Source organism: Talpa occidentalis, unplaced genomic scaffold (assembly GCF_014898055.3).
Source record: "Talpa occidentalis isolate TD23 unplaced genomic scaffold, MPIMG_talOcc4v2.1 talOcc4.5, whole genome shotgun sequence".
NCBI lineage: Eukaryota > Metazoa > Chordata > Mammalia > Eulipotyphla > Talpidae > Talpa > Talpa occidentalis.
Genome location: NW_023604861.1, coordinates 113,305,386 through 113,325,283, shown reverse-complemented (window position 1 = coordinate 113,325,283; position 19,898 = coordinate 113,305,386). Strand labels below are relative to the sequence as shown.

The 19,898-nt window shown below is 33.7% G+C and overlaps 1 protein-coding gene across 9 annotated transcripts in view; it reads left to right on the top strand.

Moving 5' to 3' along the window:
* The window catches only part of PPM1B (protein phosphatase, Mg2+/Mn2+ dependent 1B), a 62,375-nt gene that overhangs the window by 34,282 nt on the left and 8,195 nt on the right, over positions 1-19,898 (top strand). For 5 of the 9 annotated variants that reach the window (XM_054687780.1, XM_054687774.1, XM_037528142.2 and 2 more), the window contains exons 3-6: positions 603-720; positions 8,162-8,273; positions 8,928-8,985; positions 16,253-17,312. In XM_054687780.1, coding sequence (XP_054543755.1) covers positions 603-720; positions 8,162-8,273; positions 8,928-8,985; positions 16,253-16,561 — 597 coding nt within the window. In that variant the 3' untranslated portion in view covers positions 16,562-17,312. The other 4 variants (XM_054687775.1, XM_054687777.1, XM_054687779.1 and 1 more) reach the window with 3 other exon arrangements.

Sequence of the window (19,898 nt, the reverse complement as noted above, 5' to 3'; positions counted from 1 at the left end):
TATGATTCTGTGTAACTATTTGATGTCTTTTCTTCAAAAGTTATTCAATATGATTATAGTGTTATCTTAGCCATCCAGTTAATGTTATGTTGTTTAAGGCTGTACTCAGAAAAGTTTCCAATTTTGCTGTTTTTTTCTACTTAGAGTTGTTCAGTTTAGTGACTTGAATATTCTGCTGAATCAGTGATTCTCAGCAATATCAAACTCAATAGTTTTTGTAGAATTTCTCTGACCCAGGTAGATTAGCTGGGGGAAAAATTGCACATTTGTTTGGGAGAATGCATTTTTGGACTTAATTCTCTGAGAATATGTGCTCTTGAGTGGGAAACCATTTGGAAGATTTAATACATGTGAAGATATCTTCACATTCCTCAAGCTTTAGAATGGTGGTAAGAATAGGTAGACTCGAAAGTCTAAAAATAAGAAACTAGAAACTATTTCTTCAGGGTGTTTTTTCAGATTGTTCTTGGAGTGAAAATGAATGTCTGCTTTCTGGGTGATTAAATAAACTATAATTGCTTAATGTAAGTAACTTTGTTATGAAGTAAATACAGTGTTGGTAAGCTGTTGAAATACAATTTTTCTTTTTCTTTAATATACAGGGAAGTCGAGATAACATGAGTGTTGTACTAGTTTGCCTTTCAAATGCCCCCAAGGTCTCAGAAGAAGCAGTGAGAAAAGATTCAGAGTTGGATAAGTACTTGGAATCACGGGTTGAAGGTAAGAAAGATGCCTTTTTTAATTTAGAAGGAAAGGAAGAGTATTCTATCTTGTTTATCCAGTCATTCTTTCAGAATGTCCTTAAGGGAAAACAACTATTTCAAAACCAGATTTTAAAAGGCAGACATCTATCTATCTGCCTCAGACTTATAGTCACATTCTGGACCAATGCCTTTAGATTTATTGAAAGGAGAAGATGACAGATATGTCTGTTATACCACCAAAGAGAAACAATTTAAAAACAGTCTGTTAAAGCTTGCCCCATTTGTTACATTATACCTCATTTAACTTGCCTGTATAATTACTTTCTATGACATAGATTCTCCTTCTCTCTCCCCTGCCTGCCTCTTGCACTACCTCCTTCCCTCTGCTGACACTCCTCTATATATTACTGATTTTTTTCAGAATCAATTGCAAGCAAGTTGTACATAATTGTAGTATGCCTTAATACAGAGGGACAAAGGGCAGGATTTACGTAACTATAGGATATCCATCAAAATTCGGGAACTAACATTGATCTAATGGGATCTGTAGACCACAGATCCCATTCCAGTTTCTGCCTTTATTCATCCAGGATCTAGTGCAGAGCATTTACTGCATTTAGCTGTCATGCCTCATTAGTCTCCCTTAGTAAGAAAAAGTTTCATAGTCATTTTTTAATTTTTATTGACATGGGCATTTTTCAATAGTATGTGTTACTTTTTAGTATGCCTCCTCAGTTTGGGTTGATTGATGTTTCTTCTTGCTAGGACCATATTGGCAGAAATACCATAGAAGTGATACTAGGTTCTTCCCACTATATCTGTTATCAGGGATAAATGGCATTAATTTTTCCCCAACAGTTGATAATCTTCTATCATTTGCTTGAGATATTGTCTTTCAGGTTCCTCCATTGAAAGGTTGACTTATAAAGGATGTAGAGGAGAGTGGTTATTAAGAATTGAGATTTGGGCATTACGTATGCTATTGGGATGCTTCTGTTCCTATACCTCCTCAAAGGAGAGAACAGTTCACACACACATATATTATGTCTCTTCCTTGTTCCTTTCTTCTTTAGCTCACTCTCTCACTCTCCATCTGTCCTACCAATAATTGTAAGTTGTGTCCAGTACTACAGAGTTCATTCTTCCCTTTTCTTACTTGTACTTCTCTTCTACAATGAAAAATCTGGCTCCTGTGTTAAAACAAGTTGGGAACTATGAATACTTGTGTAGATGCTTTCCTCATTTAAATGCCCCATTGCAGGTTGTAAGCATTATCCCCTCCACACCCCCAGCAGTGCTAAAGCTTTGCTTACTGTGTTCTGACTTGTATACCCTGTTAAGGCTCTGATGCCATCATCATTGCCCTCTCTACTCCCAGAAAGACTTAACCTTTCTTGATTTAAAAATCTAAAGGTTTTTAGAGTGAAACCAATTCAGAAATGAATGAGAAGAGAAACAGTATCTTTAAATTCTGATATGTTTGAGTTTAAATTTGTTAGCTTATTTCTTTTCATTTGTGTCATTTGTTTTTCCTTCTTTCTTGCCTTCTATTGAATTAATAGTATTTTTAATCCAGCTTCTTCTTTGCTTATTATACATTTTTTTACTTTCATCTCATGAATTTTTGTTTTCATTGAAGTAACATTGCATTATAACATAAGTTTCAAGTATGCATTATTAAAAATTAACATGTTAGTTATGCACCCTTTTAAAAACTCAGTGGTTACCCTGATAAATTCAGAATGCATATTGCAGTCTAAAGCCCTGCAGATTATGACAGGATCCCAAACTTAATATTGCATTTTTATTTCCCTATGTGTTTATTCTAGGCAGAGAATGTTTTGTGAAGTTATGTCTGTCATATTTATTTGCTTTGATGTGACTGTAAGATTGCCTGGTTGAGTCAGCCAGTTAACCAGACTAAAGTCAAAGATTCTTGATATAGTTTCATTACTTGGATCAAGCAAGGGGACATGGATTAACGCTCTCAAAGCACTGCCATGGTTTTCTAAAGCAGTTTGGGCTTTTATAGTACTATTGATATTTGGACAGGCAGGAGCAGGTTGGAATGTCCAGAATCTGGGTTGTTCAGGCACTGTGTAATTTTATGCTCAGATCCTACTTAAGCATGAACTACTGAATTGCCCTCTTGAATGGAGGTTTTATTATGCAAATGGATTAATGAAGCAAAGGTAGGGTTTAACCAGTTTGGGCCAGCATGAATACCTGACCCTTTAACTAAACAGCTCTAAGTAGTTTTAAGGATTCTTTTTTCTTCTTTCGGATAATGCAAATCTGCATTGTCAGTCTTCTGGAGAGCATTAATTTTTTTGCAGTTCAAGGCTTGATTTTTTTTATATATATAGTAAGTACATTTGAATGATGCAATTAATGATCATGTGGTTAGCTTGTTAAATTTGGCTTATCATGAGTCATATTTTGGATATAATAGCCATATTTAAATCTTGTGACCAAGGGGTACCCGTGGGCCCAAAATTGTTATAGGGAAACCCATTTTAAGGGTTCAGTCATCATGAACACAGGGCAAAGTAAGCATACTCCTGGTGTGCTCAAAGATCTTTAATTGGTATGGAGTAGGGGAGAGAAAGAGAATGATAACAGGAAGAAAGGATTTCAAATAACACATGCCCACTCATACTCTGAAAATCGCCTGTCCAAACACTCCGCAAAATAGGCCTATCCCAAAACTGATCAGTCGTCATGAACACAAGGGCAAAGTAAGCATACTTCTGGTGTGCTCAAAGATCTTTAATTGGTATGGAGTAGGGGGGAGAAAGAATGATAACAGGAAGAAAGGATTTCAGATAACAGATGCCCACTCATACTCTGAAAATCGCCTGTCCAAACACTCCGCAAAATAGGCCTATCCACAGAAACATCAATTCCAAAGAGCACCTGCACCCCTATGTTTATAGCAGCACTGTTTACAATAGCTAAGCTTTGGAAACAACCCAAATGCCCAAAAGTAGATGACTGGATCAAGAAGATGTGGTACATATATACCATGGAATATTACTCAGCATTCAAAAAAGATAAACACATGCCATTTGCAGCAACATGGATGGCGCTGGAAGGGATCATGCTCAGCGAAATAAGCCAAAAAGAAAAAGAAAAATACCGGATGGTCTCACTCATAGCAGGAATCTAGAAAACTTAAATAAGGGACCAGGAAAATGAATATAAGAAAGTGAAAATCAAAATCAACAAAAAACTATGAACCAGAGACACTTTTTGGGGGGTGGGGGGCGGGAGGGGAAGGATTGGGGTCAGAATGGGGCGTTTGCAATTGTATGGGGAATATAAAAATAAAATTTAAGATTAAAAAAAAAAAAAATAGGCCTATCCCAAAACTGATCAGCTGAGGCCCCAATGCACCAAAACAAGTTCAAGGGACATACTGGCAGGAACTACAAGAAAGGAGTTATGCAAGTCTCAGAGATCTGGGACAGAATGAGAGATCTGAAATTCAAAATATGCCATATTATCCACCCTGAGGTCAAGGTAATGGCTGCCATTGCCTTTGCCAAAATACTGAAGTTGCCAGGGCCAACAGCCAGGAGCAGCCTCCCCACCTTTTTCCCCTTCTTCATTATACCTTGTTTTATGTATCCACCTCAGTCATCTTCCTTCTGAGTTGCCAGGTTTATGGCATGCTAGGAGTTGTAGTCCAAAGCAGCTGTGTGTAAGTGGTAGAGGGAATATGGTACCAGTTCCTGGGGCCATTGCATGGTGAGTCTCCTCCCCCTCTCATGGGGATGCATTCAGTAATAATGTTAATTATTGAGAATTTTGAAATGTGAAATGTTCCAATGTCAAATCTATAACTACCATAGGAAAACTCCATTTTGCAGATGGGAAGAATGGAGGAAAGAGAATCATCTTTTCTGGCTTTATAACTATCCAGCTGCACACCCTAAGCAAGGTGCATAAAGGTTCTAATTTTTGGTGTGTGGGTTTTTGCTCTACATTTTTTCAGCTCTAAATTGTCAATGAGTTCTGCTCTTAAAGTGAGGTGGAAAGAAAGGAAATGTGAGAATACTTTCAAGACCATGTCAGAGGCACTCATTGCTTTTATATATATATAGTCAGCTATAATATAGTTAGTAAGAGGAACTGTTGATGGAACTTGTTGATACACATTTCTGATAAGCTACATATGGATGGGGGATCTTTGACTTAAAGTTTATCAGAAGGCAAGATTTTTTTTTACTGTCCTATTTCCTCATTCATAAAAAAACAAACTGGATAGTTTTCATTTGAGGATGAACTTTATGTCAGTTACTTCTTATGTGATCTCAGCCTACTTACCCGACTGCTGAAGATTCTGGTTTCTTTATAGTGACCTAAATAGAAAAACACCAACCATACAGGTTGTTTGCAGAAATGAAATGTTAAGTACCTAGTATGGTGCCCAGCATGTAAGTCCTTAGCAAACTGCAGCTCTTATTAAGTCCTCCATAACAGCTAAATTTTAACTTCTTAGAGGTTCGGTTCAATGTGGATTATGCTTAATAATTAATAATTAATATTGACAATTTAGAGCTGAAAAAAATGTAGAGCAAAAACCCACACACCAAAAAACAGAACCTTAATAATTAATATTCTGTTGAATAGTCTTTAACTTTGCAACATATATATGGCAGAGTTGGCAAATATGTATTATTATCATCTGTGGGACCTTTGGAAAATACTCAATCATAATCATGCAATCAAAAGACTTTAAAATCCAGAACAACCACTGCAAAATCATTTTACATTGTTACTTAAGATGTTCTTTTTCATAAGGGTTGTATTTCTATTGGGTTTTAATTCATGCAATCTGAAATCATGCAATCTGAAATGCTTTTGAAGTAAAAGCATTCTGGTATATTGTGTCCCTGGAGTTATAGCAGAAAACATAAATTTTAGATCGCATGGAGTTTATATTCTAATATTTTAAAACTATTTTTAAAAGAAGAGAATAGCAAGGAATAGAAAGGTCGCTCAGAAAAGGCAGTTGAGCAGAGACCTGTGAATGGGAGACTATCAGAGGAAGAGCCTTCAAGACAAAGGCAGCAGCCAAGATGGGGGTGGGGAGGAGTATACAGAGTGCCCAGATTTCAATGAGTTAGTAGAAAAGTAAATGACTAAGAGAGCTTGCTAAGAAGTAAATTTTGTAGGTCCCCAAAACAAGAACTTTATAGTTTATTCAGATGGTGATGAGAGTTCATTAAAAGATTTAGAGTGACCTGATCTGACTTTTTAAAAGAATCTCTCTCAGTTGCCGTATGGAGAAAGATTGTAAAGATGGGGGGCAAACCCCTTTACAAGGGGATTGTAAAAAGGAAGCCAAGAAACCAATTAGAAAAAAGGCATTATTGGGCCTCCCTGGTGGCGCAGCAGTTGAGCGCTGGGTTGCGAAGCTGCCCGCAGCCTCTGCAGCGCTGGTTCGATTCCCGGCTGCTCCCCGGCCACCGGAGGAGGGTCCCACATGGCGCGCAGACCTCTCCTGCCGCCCGCTGCTCCCTTCAGCAGTGTACTTCGGTCCTTCTGCCTGCTCTGCTCCCCACTCTGGCTCTGGTGAATTCTCTCACCCTCCTGCTCTTCTGACTGTATCCAGTGCTTGTATGTATGTATGTATAAATAAATAAATAAATAAATCTTTAAGAAAAAAAGAAAAAATGCACAATCGCAGATGGCAGATGATGGTGGTGCATTGTGTTGGCTAACATGGACCCACTGCACAGAAGCCAATAACCATCCCCCCAGTTTTTGAGAAAACACTTTAATTCTAGGTCACTTGTTAGAAAACTGGAGCAAAGCTAATGGAGGATGGCATTTTGGGCAGAAGCTATGGGGCCGAAGAATAGAGTATGAAAAAAAAAGTCAGTTGGTATAGTCTGATTGTTTGCTTTCTGCTAAATCATGGATCTAGAACTACAGTAAAACTGAGCTCATCCCTTCTCAATGGTGTCTCTTTAACTATGAACTAGCATCTTAGATTTGCTTTTCATGTCTATTTTTTTCTGGGTAGTAAGAGGGTACTTCAAAGTAGTGAATGCTTTCTGGGCCTGTGCTCAGAAACACAACTTGTTAATCATGAGAAATCTGTTTTATCCTCATTTCAAGTGGGCGGGGCATTTTTGTCCCTTTATTTCACTGTCACAAACCTGCCCTGCTGTTCTTGCAAGATAAGCAGAAACAGGAGAAACCACCATAACCACCATAGTTTCCATTGGACTACAGTTGCTTTAGTGAAGGGGTATGGAAATTGACTGTTAATGTATTAGACTTCAGTGGTTCTCAATTGGTGGAGATTTTGTCCCCTGTTGGACATGTGGCAATGTCTGGAAACATTTTTGGTGTTAATGACTGAGGGGGGCAGCTCTAGTACCTAGAGGCCAGGGATATTGCCTAACATTCTGCACTGCAAAGATAACCTCCACAACAAAAAGTTGGCCCCAGATGTCAATATTGTTGAGAAAGTGTACTATAGGGAAGTAAGTGTAAGAGAAAAATTACCGTCCTGTCCTCATGAAGCTTGCAATGTATAATATAGTAAAGTTCTTGTACAATGAAATACAGTTTGTATTGCAAACTTAAGTCAGAGAAAAATTTAAGAAAGTGACATATAAAATTGAAACCTGAAGGATGAATAGAAGCTAACTATACAATGTGTTGGTTGTACTGACATAGTGTTTCAAACAAAAGTATATGTGATGATGTACAGGCTAGAGAAGACTTCTTTGAATAGAGCTTTTGGAGATGTGAGAGTTAAGGGCACTGTTGAATGGGAGCAATGAAAGTTAAGTTCAAATTGAGTATGGATTTTGCATATTGAGGGTTCTTTAGTACACTACTTTTTTGTTGTCTTAAGAGTATGCTGCTATTATCTGATATTTGAAGAGTTAATATTTTGATTCCAAAAAGTGTAAATAGAAATGGAATGTGTAAACATTTTGTTCTAAGCATTATCAAGTTATGTGCTTTATCTTCCTTTTTTATTTTAAATTGTGCAACAAAACTAGGCATCAAAAAAACCTATAGGGCCTCCCCTGGTGGCACAGTGGTTGAGCGCTGGGCTGGGAGGCTGCCCACAGCCTCTGCAGCTCTGGTTCATTCCCCGGCCGCCGGCGAGGGTCCCACAAAAAAAAAAAAAAGATCAGAAATGTTTTTCCATTCATCTGTGCTATTTTCACAGGAATTTTTGGTGATTGTAAACCATTTCATTTCACCAAAATTTTCTTAACAGGTCCTTTATTTTTCAACATTTAATTCCAGATTTTGCTTTTGTGAATAATGCTGAAATGAACATATGTATGCAGATAATGTTTTAAAATTACTTTTTTGTTTCTTGTGTGATGGTAAGATAATGTTTGTTTTTTATGTTTTAAAATAGGTTCTATTGTGATTACTGAGTTTATCATATTAATATAAACACTCTTTTTAAAAAACAGAAATTATGGAGAAGTCTGGGGAGGAAGGAATGCCTGATCTTGCCCATGTCATGCGCATCTTGTCTGCAGAAAATATCCCAAATTTGCCTCCTGGGGGAGGTCTTGCTGCCAAGTAAGTAGAACAAAAAGAACTAATTTTGAGTGCATTTATAATTAGCAATTAAATAATTTGGGTAAGAAGTACATCAATTATCTAAAGATGAAATGGGTTGATGATTCTTGTGCCAGAGAAGAACTCTAAAAATTTCATTCCAAAGAGGTGTGTTTTTTTGTTGTTGTTGTTGTTGTTTTTTAAGATTTATTTATTTATACAAGAGCTGGGGTACAGGCCAGAGGTGTGGGAGGGTGAGAGAATTCACCAGAGACACAGCAAGGAGTAGAACAGGCAGACGGACCCAAGTGCACTGCTGAAGGAAACAGCAGGCGAGACAGGAGAGGTCTGCCTCGCCATGTGGGAATCTCCCTGGCCAGTCAGGAATCAAACTGGTGCTGCAGAGGCTGCGGACAGCTTCACAGCACTATGCTCAACCACTGTGCCACCGAGGAGGCCCCCGAGTTTTTTTAAAGGAATTATTTATCGTACTCTGTAAGGATGAAGATTCTTCCCTTGTTAAATTGAAACAAATGCATTGTGCAAGATCAAATTCTGAGAGCTATAGAAGCCACGTGGCAATTTTTAAGTGTAGTTAGGTGAGTTATTTTATGAAATACTCAAAACTTAATAATTGTATGTAATTTAATAAAGCTGAAGCATAATTTTTTTTAGGCGCAATGTTATTGAAGCTGTTTATAGTAGGCTGAATCCACATAGAGAAAGTGATGGGGTAAGTTTTGTTTTATTTCTTAAGCATTTTAAGTAACATTTTGTAATATAAATACTAGATTCACATACTGACATTTATAATAAATTATTATTGCTTTTCATCTTAAGGAGTCAGTTAAAATTTAAGGAGATGAACTGAAATAGAGATGTTTTGTAGATAGTTTTGTTTCACTTACCCTGGCCATTTAATATCTCTTTGTTTGGACTGCACTTATTTCCTCCCTGTATGTCTGCCTTTCTTCTCCTTCTCCCTTAAATCTTAATTTTGAGACAAAGAATGTGCTTTTAAATATCTTAATTTCTCCTCCAGCAGGCTGCTCCATCACTGGAAATTAGTGATAGTGATAGACCAGACCTTTCAGTGCCACTGTGTGCCCAGTTGAATACCTGAGGATAATTTCTAATCTTACTGTTGTAGTGTGGGTCTGTGAGTGCTGAACTGAAATAACCATTTTTGTTGTACCCTGCTGTGCTGCATCAGAGCAAAACTCTTCATCCTTTTCCCATCCTTAGAAATACTAATAACGCTGTCAGCTGTAATATTTTTTCTTTTGTCTTAGTATAGTTCCAGGAGACAAAACAGTCTCTTTTTTGTTTGTTTGTTTTAATTACCCTAAATTTCAAAGTAATTCAAACAAGTATTTTCTCATAGGGTTTTCTAGTTTTTGTACATTTAAAAATAATTTTTAACATTTTTAAGAAATTTAAGGGAACCAAACTTAGTAATGAAACTTGTTGAGAAGAAAAGACTCATCTTGCATGTCTCCAAATACTCTTGGCAGGCATTGAGAGAGAGAGCAGTCACTGGTAAAAATTATATCTCATCTCAATTACATTGTTTTTCAGGATTCATTACTGCATAGCAATTACATATAACTTTTTTTTCTTAGCAATGAAAGTATCCTAACAAGAAGGAAATTTTTAGAGTTACTATATTTTAGTGAGCTGAATAAAAGTGGTACTCTATATTCCTAATGCAGAATTTATATCTTCACCTAGAGCAGTGTTTCTGAATTTGTTGTGGAGAGACCTTTAAGTATTAAGAATTATATCTAAGACTGTATAAATTAATTTAAAATAAAGATTTGTCATGTGATGTAGTCAGAGAGCCCTACATCAAGAGCATAGGATATGGAACAGCTAAAATGATGGTGGTAACTGGGAGGTAGAGTGGAGACAGTCTGACTTCTTTATCTAGATTAAAAGTTCCACACAGCATCTACCACTATGGGTAGAGGAAATAAACCCTCCACAGATAGTTATTGAGTCTTCATTAGTTATGTAAATACTCCTGTCTCCTCTTGTGTTTGAAAATGCAACCCCAGTGTGTAATCTCAAAATTATTTCACCATACCCTCCTGAATTTCTTGGTCCCTCAAAAATTGACTATTTTTTACTCTAAACAAGATTTTAAGAAATGTTTTATAACTCTATATTTCTGTTTAACATGTATCAGGGATGACTTAAATTTCTTTAAAAATAGAAAATATTTAACATAGTAGATATATAAGCAGTGAATAAATAGGCAACACAACCATCAAACTGAGGGGAGATGTTGAGATTATAAAACTTGGCTTAAATATGATTATTATATGACTATATAAATTAAGGAGATAATACTTAACTATCTTTATCTGTATGATTTCTATTAATACAACAGATCAACCACTTATAGTCTACTATGTGATGGTTTGATGTATGGAAGACACTACAAACCATAAGTCACAGTCTCTTCCCTTCTCGCAGTGCAATTTGCAGTGTATAAACACGCAAGTTAAATAGTAAAATTGTTACACATAACTTAGTAAAGACTAAAAAGAAATGACCAGATATAGAATATGATTAATTGCCTTTTGAATTGTATAGTGGCTTACTGGGAAAATCAGATTTTTCAGAGAAAAAAATGGATTTAAAGGATGATTTGAATGACAGAAATTCAATGAGAAGGATGATAGGTTTAAGTGGATAAAAGAGGCAAGGACAAAGTTGTAAAGCTATCTTTGAAAAAAAGGACATCATTTTGACTAGACCAGAGAAATGCTGTGGTGGGGGAAAAAATTTGGATGCCAGAGGTTTTTTTTTTTAAATTTTAAGATACTGGAGTGACCTTTTGAATTTGATATTTCAAGAGCATAAGAATGATAGACTCAAAGGAGTATTCTTTGTTTCTTTAATCTTTGGAAATATGTACATTTAAGAAATGCTGAAAGTCAGTAGGTGAACAGTTGTAAACTAAGTATAAGTGTAAGCTCACTATTAGTAGATAAATATATGGATTAGAGAGCCTAAACCTATTTACTATAAAAACTACTTTGCAATTCAGAATCCTATTCTGGGGAAACATTACCCTTTCAGAATAAACATGACCTTACAAAATGTTGAACCATAATTACAAGTAGTAAGAAAGTACTAAAACGTGAAAAAAGCAGAAGAAATTACCAATGCTTAGTTAAATTCTTAGCTTTTCATTTGACCTCATTTTGAGGTGAGCTAAACACAGATGTGCTCCAAAAAAGCTTCCCAACTTAGTTAGATCTATGTCATATGGAAGATACTGCCAGAAGTATGGTGGCAGGAGCTGATAGTTAACTTGTGGAATGGGAAAGACAAAAATGTGATAGAACTGGAGAAGAGGAGACAATTGGAGATATTATAAAAATGAATTTTAAATATGAAAAGTAATTTGTTTAGACATTAAGAGAATGCTAATCAGAGATTTATTTAATTACTAAGATATTTTTATAAAAGGATTGTTCTGTAAATTCCTGTAAGTAGTACCATTAGAATTAGAGTGTCACTCGTTTATCTTACATTAAAAATTTTTTTTGGATAATTTATTGGTAAAAGATGAATTATGTCAGGAAATTAAGTCATTTTAAAATATAGTCAGATAATTGACTATTTAGGGGAATATCAGTCTTAACAGGAATTCATAATCAAGGAATTGAATTCATGAGTCTTCAGAAAGTTTTTGAACATATCTTCATGTGTTACATACACATTCTTTAGTGATATATCTGGGGGTTTTAATCAGTTCCTCAAAAGGAATCTGTGATCCCAAAAGAATAATCACCTAGGAAATGAAAAAAAAAAAAAAAAACAGCATTTTGCTATAGGTTGTTTTTATACTAGGCAAAACACTGAGATCATCCCCTTTTAAGATTCCAGTTTGTATCAAAATGACAATGCGTACATTGTGCAAAAATGAAAAATGATACAATAATTATATAAAATTTAAAAAAATAGCTGGATATGAAAAAAAAAAATACCTGAATCCAAAAGACAATTATTAAAAAAAAATAAAAAAGACAATTATTTGATATTAGTTATCAGAAAATACATATGGTCAGTCCGCTTAAAAAAAAAAAAGAGATTCTGGTTTGTGTTTTGTAACTAGAATATAAATTCTGTGAGATCTGGGATTTCACCTGATTTATGGCTGTACTCCCAGCTGCAACCAATGGCATATGGTGAGAGCTCAATAAATAATTACTTCTATTTATTCTTCTAGTTGTTTGCTAAGATGTTGTTTAAGTCATACATTTTTTTAAAATAATTTAAAGTTGCTGATTGGTATGAAATTGTTTTTAGAGCTTTATATTTTCTATGCAAAAATGTTAAGCTTTTCCCTCTGACCAAGTTGCTCTATAATTTGATATTTTCCAAGGATAAAAAAGAGAATTTGCATTTACCCAACTCCTGCATATATGATAGGTAATCTCAACACCCTTCTTGTAGATAACATTAAGTAGTTTGCTCAGATTATAAAACTAAGTAAATTGTGTAGTAAGAATTTGAATCTGAGCGATTCCAAAAATTATTTTCTTTATACCATTCCAATCTTCATCTCTAAGCTATTTAGAGATTACATTTGTGTCTACATTCTAAGAAAAATCATTTCTCATTCTTTTGTGAATCTTGTGCTTAATAGTCTTAAATTATTCTGGTTTTGAATAGGAATATTTTATAAAGTTGTTGAAATAAAATAGTTAACCCTTATTTTTTATCCACTATTTTTCATTTGCATACACATTTTTAGAATCCCAATACAAAAACTTTTTAAGGCATTTTGATTTTTGAGAAGGGGCGCAAAAGATAAGACAGAACGCCAGAGGATCTGTGTTTTGTTTTTACATTATTAAGTTTTATATAGATATTTCAAATAAAAGTTATAGTAAACATAGCTGCCTTTTTTGTGTTAGTTTTAGAACTGTGCTAATAATAGTTTCTTGTAAATTATTTCATATTTGTGTTTTTGCTTGTCAAAGCATTTTTATAGAGACCATAATGCTCATAACATTAGTTATTTTTTAAGGTATGATTTAATATATCACTTCGTAGCTGTGTGATCTTGGCCACTTCAATGACTCTTTAAAAATTATTTCAAATTCACTAAATTTTACATGAATCTTGCCAGTAACATTAAATTTATTAGATTCTTCATTAGTTACTTAAATTTTTTCTTATGAAATAATATTTGAGAATTTTTACTGCCAAAAATTCTTTATAGCTGACAAGCATAGGAGTAAAATAGGACTCAACAGAAAATACTTATACTAGCATTCTTTACTATTTTTCCAGCTTTGGCTAGTCATTTGAAGAATTTTGCTTATGGCAACTATATTTTAAAAAATGTTTGTAAATAGTAGTTAACTTTTATATTTTAACTGTGCTTAGATTTCTTCCAACTTATTTGTTCTTGTTTGATTTTTCTGTATTCTAAGTATTATATGATGATATAAGGCCTTACTTTTGAATGAGAGATTTAATTCTGTTAACCTAGACGACAGTAAAATTGTTAAAAAAAAAACTGGAGGACAAGTCTCTGTGTAATTGCCTTAAATTTATTTTGCAGAATAATCTTAACCAGTCCATCTAATATGATTGTCCTATAATTTCATTTAATCTTCCTGTATCAAGGGGAATACATTGTAGCCTTCAATATGAAATCATTTGAGGTCTATCGCTATAGTAATTTTAACCATTATTTTTTAAGTATCTGTTTTTATGGGGCATTTACTATAAAACCTGTTACATACAATAATGTATTGAAAAGAACGTTTAGAGGGACATGGATTTTTATTACACCTTCACACAAATCTGAGCTTTGCCACTTACTAGCATTGTTGTCCTGACAAATCATGTAAATCTATCTGAGCCATAGTTTCTTTACTTATAGAAAGTAGGCTTGCAGTGCCTATTATGCAAGATAACTGTAAGAATTAAATGAGATTATCTTTATCAAGGTCTTAGCACAAACATTAATTTTCCTTCCAAGGTGGTAGGAGGATAAAGGAATATCAAATTACTTTTACCTCAAAGAGTTTATAATCTAATTGGAGAGACTCGTAAACAGTTGTAAGAGGAAATTAATTGCTATAGTACATGTATACACGGTGTATGAATTCAAGTAAAAAAAAAGTACAGCTAAATAATAGGTTCCTTTTCTGATATTAATGAAAACTCACAAGAGAGTTGTGTAACAGTATTTTGAAGAACCAAATGAAATGGCTGGGAAAGAGGCTTTGCCCATCCATCTTCTATCCAGCACAATAGGAAAATATAATTTACTATAAGATAAAATGACTTTAAAATGTGGTCATTAGCTCAAATTCTTTTCAGTTCAGTAATTCTATAATTCCAGCCATTGTAAATCCATTCATACTTGATTTATAGGTTTGGTTTTAATGTATTTGTTTGTTAAAAGAAACTACTCCTCCCCACTATAACTACTATAAAAAATCACCCAAAAAAAGGTGATTACTCTAATAATAAAGGTGTCAGAAGGAGCATGAGAGGTTCTTTATCTTTTGAATTCACCAGTATTGACTGAAATAACACTAACATAACTTTTAATCAAATTTTAACTTTTTTTGTACTTATTTCCAAACATTTTATGATCAAAACTTCCAAACATAGAGAAAAATGGAAATAATAGTTAACATTTACATGTCTTCTGCCTAGATTCAACAACTGTTCACATTTTGCCATGTCTCTGTGTGTGTGTGTGTGTGTGTGTGTGTGTACACTATTTTTTCTCTTGGTTGACCCCAAATTTTAGACATCATAATATTTTACCTGTAAATATTTTGTCATGTAGTTCTTAAGAATTAAGACATTTCTTTACATGACCAAAATACTAATCATACTGAGAAAATTAAAATAAATTTAATAGTATCATCTAATATCAAGCTTGAATTTTACCATTTGTTCCTGGAATGACTGCTGTTGTTGTTATTTTGTGGTCTAATCAAATTGTTATCAGTCAGGCATATTAAGTAAGTCTTTAATGAAGTACTTTCCCCCCTCTTGACACTGAGTATGAAGAGCCTGAGCTATGTTTCATGGCTTATCCTAAATTCTGGGTGGTGATTATTTCATTGTTGTGTCCTTTATCTCAAGTCTCTATTTCGTTTTCCTGTAAATCGGGAATTAACTTTCTTAGATTTATAGTAAACATTTTTGGCAAGAACACAGGACATGGCTCTGTGCTTCTTTATCAAGTCAGAAGGCACAGAATATAAGGTTATCTTTTTTAGTCTGTCTAATAGTTATCAGCTAATTCAGCTTGGATGTTAGAGCATGTTCTTATAACAAGATTAAGTTAGCTACTCTAGATTAATCAGTAAGTTTCCCCAAATTTAATAAAAGATAAAAAGATTGAGTTTACTGTTCATCTTAATAATGTTCAAAATAATTTATTTTATCTAGATATGTTTTTATTAAAATATTTAATGATAAATAAGTAAATAAAATTTTCATCCATAAAGTTTTAAAATTTTAAGTATACCCAGTTTAAATTTATATAGTACTACATTGTCTATCCCCTCTCTTAACCTATGTCATTTAGCACAAATAATGAAAAACTTAATGTTCTGATGGCTTCCTTTTCTGTCCTTTCCTATTGCTTTACACTAATTTCCTTCTGTGCTAAATCATAGCCAATTGTTTTGTTGTTTTTTTAAGTAAGTTTTAGGAAATGCTTGTGTTTGTTGAATTGTAATAGAGTAAATGTCAGTAAACTTTGATAATGTGAACTAAGACAAACTAGTTAATGGTAATTTGCTAAAAAAATAATGAGCTATTTTAATTGAAAGATTTTATTAATTGACAAGTCAGACTTTATACTAACTTAATGAAATGTTCTCATGTTTACACTGTATTATTTGCTCATAGTAGAGAAATGAGTGTTTTGCTGTGATGTGTTTGAAATACATGTGATATCCTGGTTTGTCTACTGACACTGGGGTCTTGAATCTTAAAAAAAGGCCTCCGATGAAGCTGAGGAAAGTGGATCACAGGGAAAATTGGTGGAAGCTCTCAGGCAAATGAGAATTAATCATAGGGGAAACTACCGACAACTTCTGGAGGAGATGCTGACTAGTTACAGGCTAGCTAAAGTAGAGGGAGAAGAAAGCCCTGCTGACCCAGCTGCTACAGCTCCTTCTTCGAACAGTGACGCTGGCAACCCAGTGACAATGCAGGAAAGCCATACTGAATCACACAGTGGTCTGGCTGAATTAGACAGCTCTAATGAAGATGCAGGGACAAAGATGAGTGGTGGTGGAAAAATATGACTTTACTTTGTGGTAATATTTTTGTGATCTTTGATTTGATGGTTTTTGCCTAGGAAGTACAATGTATGCATTTATATAACCATTTTGTTATTTGACTCTTGGTAAATTTAGTTTTATTCTATTCATATAGCCTTGTTTTTTAAGAAGGCCTTTGCATACACTTTTATCAGATAGTTTTAAATTGACTATTTATAGTACTTTGAATTTATTAAAATTACATGTCATTTCATAATGTATGCCAGACATTAGGCTACCAATGATCAAAGCCAGTAGTTAAGCTCGTACGAGATAAGATTAGAAATTGCTGATTAGTGAGATTGCATTATATTGTGGAAAAGCTTGTTAATGTAGAATGATGCTTCACATTATTTTACATGTTAGTACATTCATAGTTAGCTTTATGATATATTTGTGTTTCCTTTAGTAATTTTAGTTTGTGAAAGAATGGTAGATGCTGGCCTGTAATTTTTTTTTTTCAAGGATGATATTTTGTGTGTTGTTTGACTTGTTTATATTTTACATCTCTGTAGTTTTATTTTTGGAAGTCCTGAGGTATTGGATGTGTGATTATTTTTCCTTTCTCTGTATTCTTTATGAAACATAATTTTTGAAAATCCTATGTATTCATACAGTTTTGGTTTGTATATTCTGTATAGCCTAACTACATACATCAAAATGTATGTCAATCAAGTGTTTAGAATGAAATTTAAGTGTTTAAGTCCAAATAAAGCATGTGATGTGGAATAATCTATGCATGTTGTACTTATTTTTAAATTACTTTTTTTGAAACAACCAGGTTTGGTATGTTGGAAAAATATCTAATAGAAATTCATTTGTATTTATATAGAATTTAGAAAACTTTTGACTTGTCTTTTTCCATTAACTAGAAGGGAATTTTTTTTTTTTTTTGAGAAGTCTTGCTTACTCAAAGTAAATATATTCTGTTTCTTGTCCCCTTTTTGTGGTACAAAATATTACTCTTTGCACAGTAAGAACCCACATAGTCATGCCATGATGAGCACCTTAAAAATTGAAGATAGACAACATTGCTAGAACTATTCATCAGAGCTTAATAAACGCAAGAATTATGGGATATTTTCAATAGTGGCAGATATGAGTTTTGTTTTTGTTAAAATGGATTTTTAAATACAAGTGATCAAGTCTCATAAAAAATATTTTTTAAAATAAGTTTGTGAATGTAGAACATTAACTTTTCATGTTTATATTTATCATGTCTAAAATTGCTTAAGGTACCATAAGTTGAAACTTTGGCATCTTCAGATACCGCTGATGATTTGATCTATTTTTTCCAATGCCAGAATATTTTTAAGTGGTTGAGAAAAGAGGAAGGCATTTGGTGGAGAGGGGAGAAAAAACCAACCAGTGTTCTTTCTTTATTAGATAACATGTGTATACACACAATATACAATACACACATCTCTCTGTAAAAGTACCTTTTCAAACAAAGAGAGGAAGGTAATTTGTTCATCTAATTTTGTTTTCTTTTGAAATTCAATCCAGCCTGGAAGTGGTGTAGGTAAATAATAATAATATTCTTCCTTTTTTCTTCCTGTAGGGTGCTGGAGATCTAGAAGACCCATGGTAGCCTTATAAACCTTCTAAAATGCTTTTGATTCTGAAAATTGGGGGAAAAAAAACTTTTAATCACAATTTTCTTCAATACAAGGGAAAAATATTCTTGTGGATTCCCAACGTTTTGTGATATGAGCAGAAAATCATTAGCATTTCCCATCATTTGTTCATATTTGTGTTTTCTGATAATTGCCACTTGTAGCATTGCCTGTACTACAGTATTTTTTGCCAACCTCGGGCATACTGGTTACATCTGTATTGAACTTTTGGCCCTAGAAACCAATGGAGTTATTTCACCACAAATAACAAATGTGCCTGAGGTGCATGGGAATATAGTTAGCTGTACTCTGAAGATACATTATGTTTTTTATTTTTATCAAAACACACAACATATAAGCATGTAAGAGTAAAGAATTGTATGAGATGATCCTTTTTTCAGTTCACCACGTTGGAAGCCTATTGCAGTTCTGTGGCTTGAAATTTCGTTTAAGCAATTTACTATAGGATATATATTTATTATTAATTGTTATTTAATTTTTTCCAATTTTACCTGTATTACCAAACTGGGTTCTCCAATAATGTCCAAATTGTGCTGTTGCCTGCTTCAAGATAAAGTGTATTTGGCAATAACATAAACCCTTAACACATTTTATGCATGTGGCTACTACATCCTTCAACTCTCACTAGAAAACCTTTTGAAACCAAATGGATTAATTTATGGCTATTTATAATTTGCTTTGACATCTCACTGCTGCAAATTTTTTTAAATGATGATATTTGCCTTTATAATGTACATTGTGATTTTTGTTTTTCATGTGGGTTTCTATAGTTTTAATTTTTCAGCTTTTAAGATACAAGTTTTGTGTAATTTGGTATAATTTTTAATTGTTTACGTTATTTTAAAAGCTCAGAATATCACATTGAACTTACTATAAATACATTGAAAATTATCTATTTTAGATCTAAGGAAATATTACAGAGATATTTTCATGGGTTTAGTAACCTTTCATTTTATAACATTGGGCACGGTACAGAATGGCTGTCACATAAGGTACTTGAAGATTATTAGTTTAATTCTATTTTTACAATAACCTTGAATTCTTTTGAGTTTTGCATGTATCCAGTTAATGCTGAACATGAAGAGTAAAATATTTATCTAAAAGAAGCTATTTGGGTAGGAGAAGCAATGAATGTATCCATTTGTACATGGTTTACATGTTGTGGATGCGTTGTATACATTTTCCTATGTGTTTAAATTGTGTTTCAGCAGGATGTAATTGCCCTTGTGTGTAAAAATGAATCATCATCTGGTCCTGTGTGAAATGGAATTCATGGTATTTTCTGTAACATTTTCCTGAAGCTGTTTCTGGAGAGCCACACATTTGAATACAGCTTTCCTGATCATTTGATTTATTGTGCACCTGATTTTTGGTCTAAAAGAAATTATTGCCACAATATATTTTATTTATTCTTTGGATTTTAGCCTTGTAAGTTAAAGTACTTTACATGATAATGTTAAAAGCTATTTGTCCCTTTACTGGGTTTTGGGGGTTGTTAAAAGATAGGGAATAAAGAATGCAAAAATGGTTTACTGTTCAAACTGTCCACTCTGATCCAACCCTGTACTGATATGATAGTACCTTTCCAGTATGATATTGTGATGTTTCATACAATGCAGTGAACATAACCAACTTGTTACTAAATAAAGAATTGATAAAAACAGTGTGACATACTAGTATTTGCT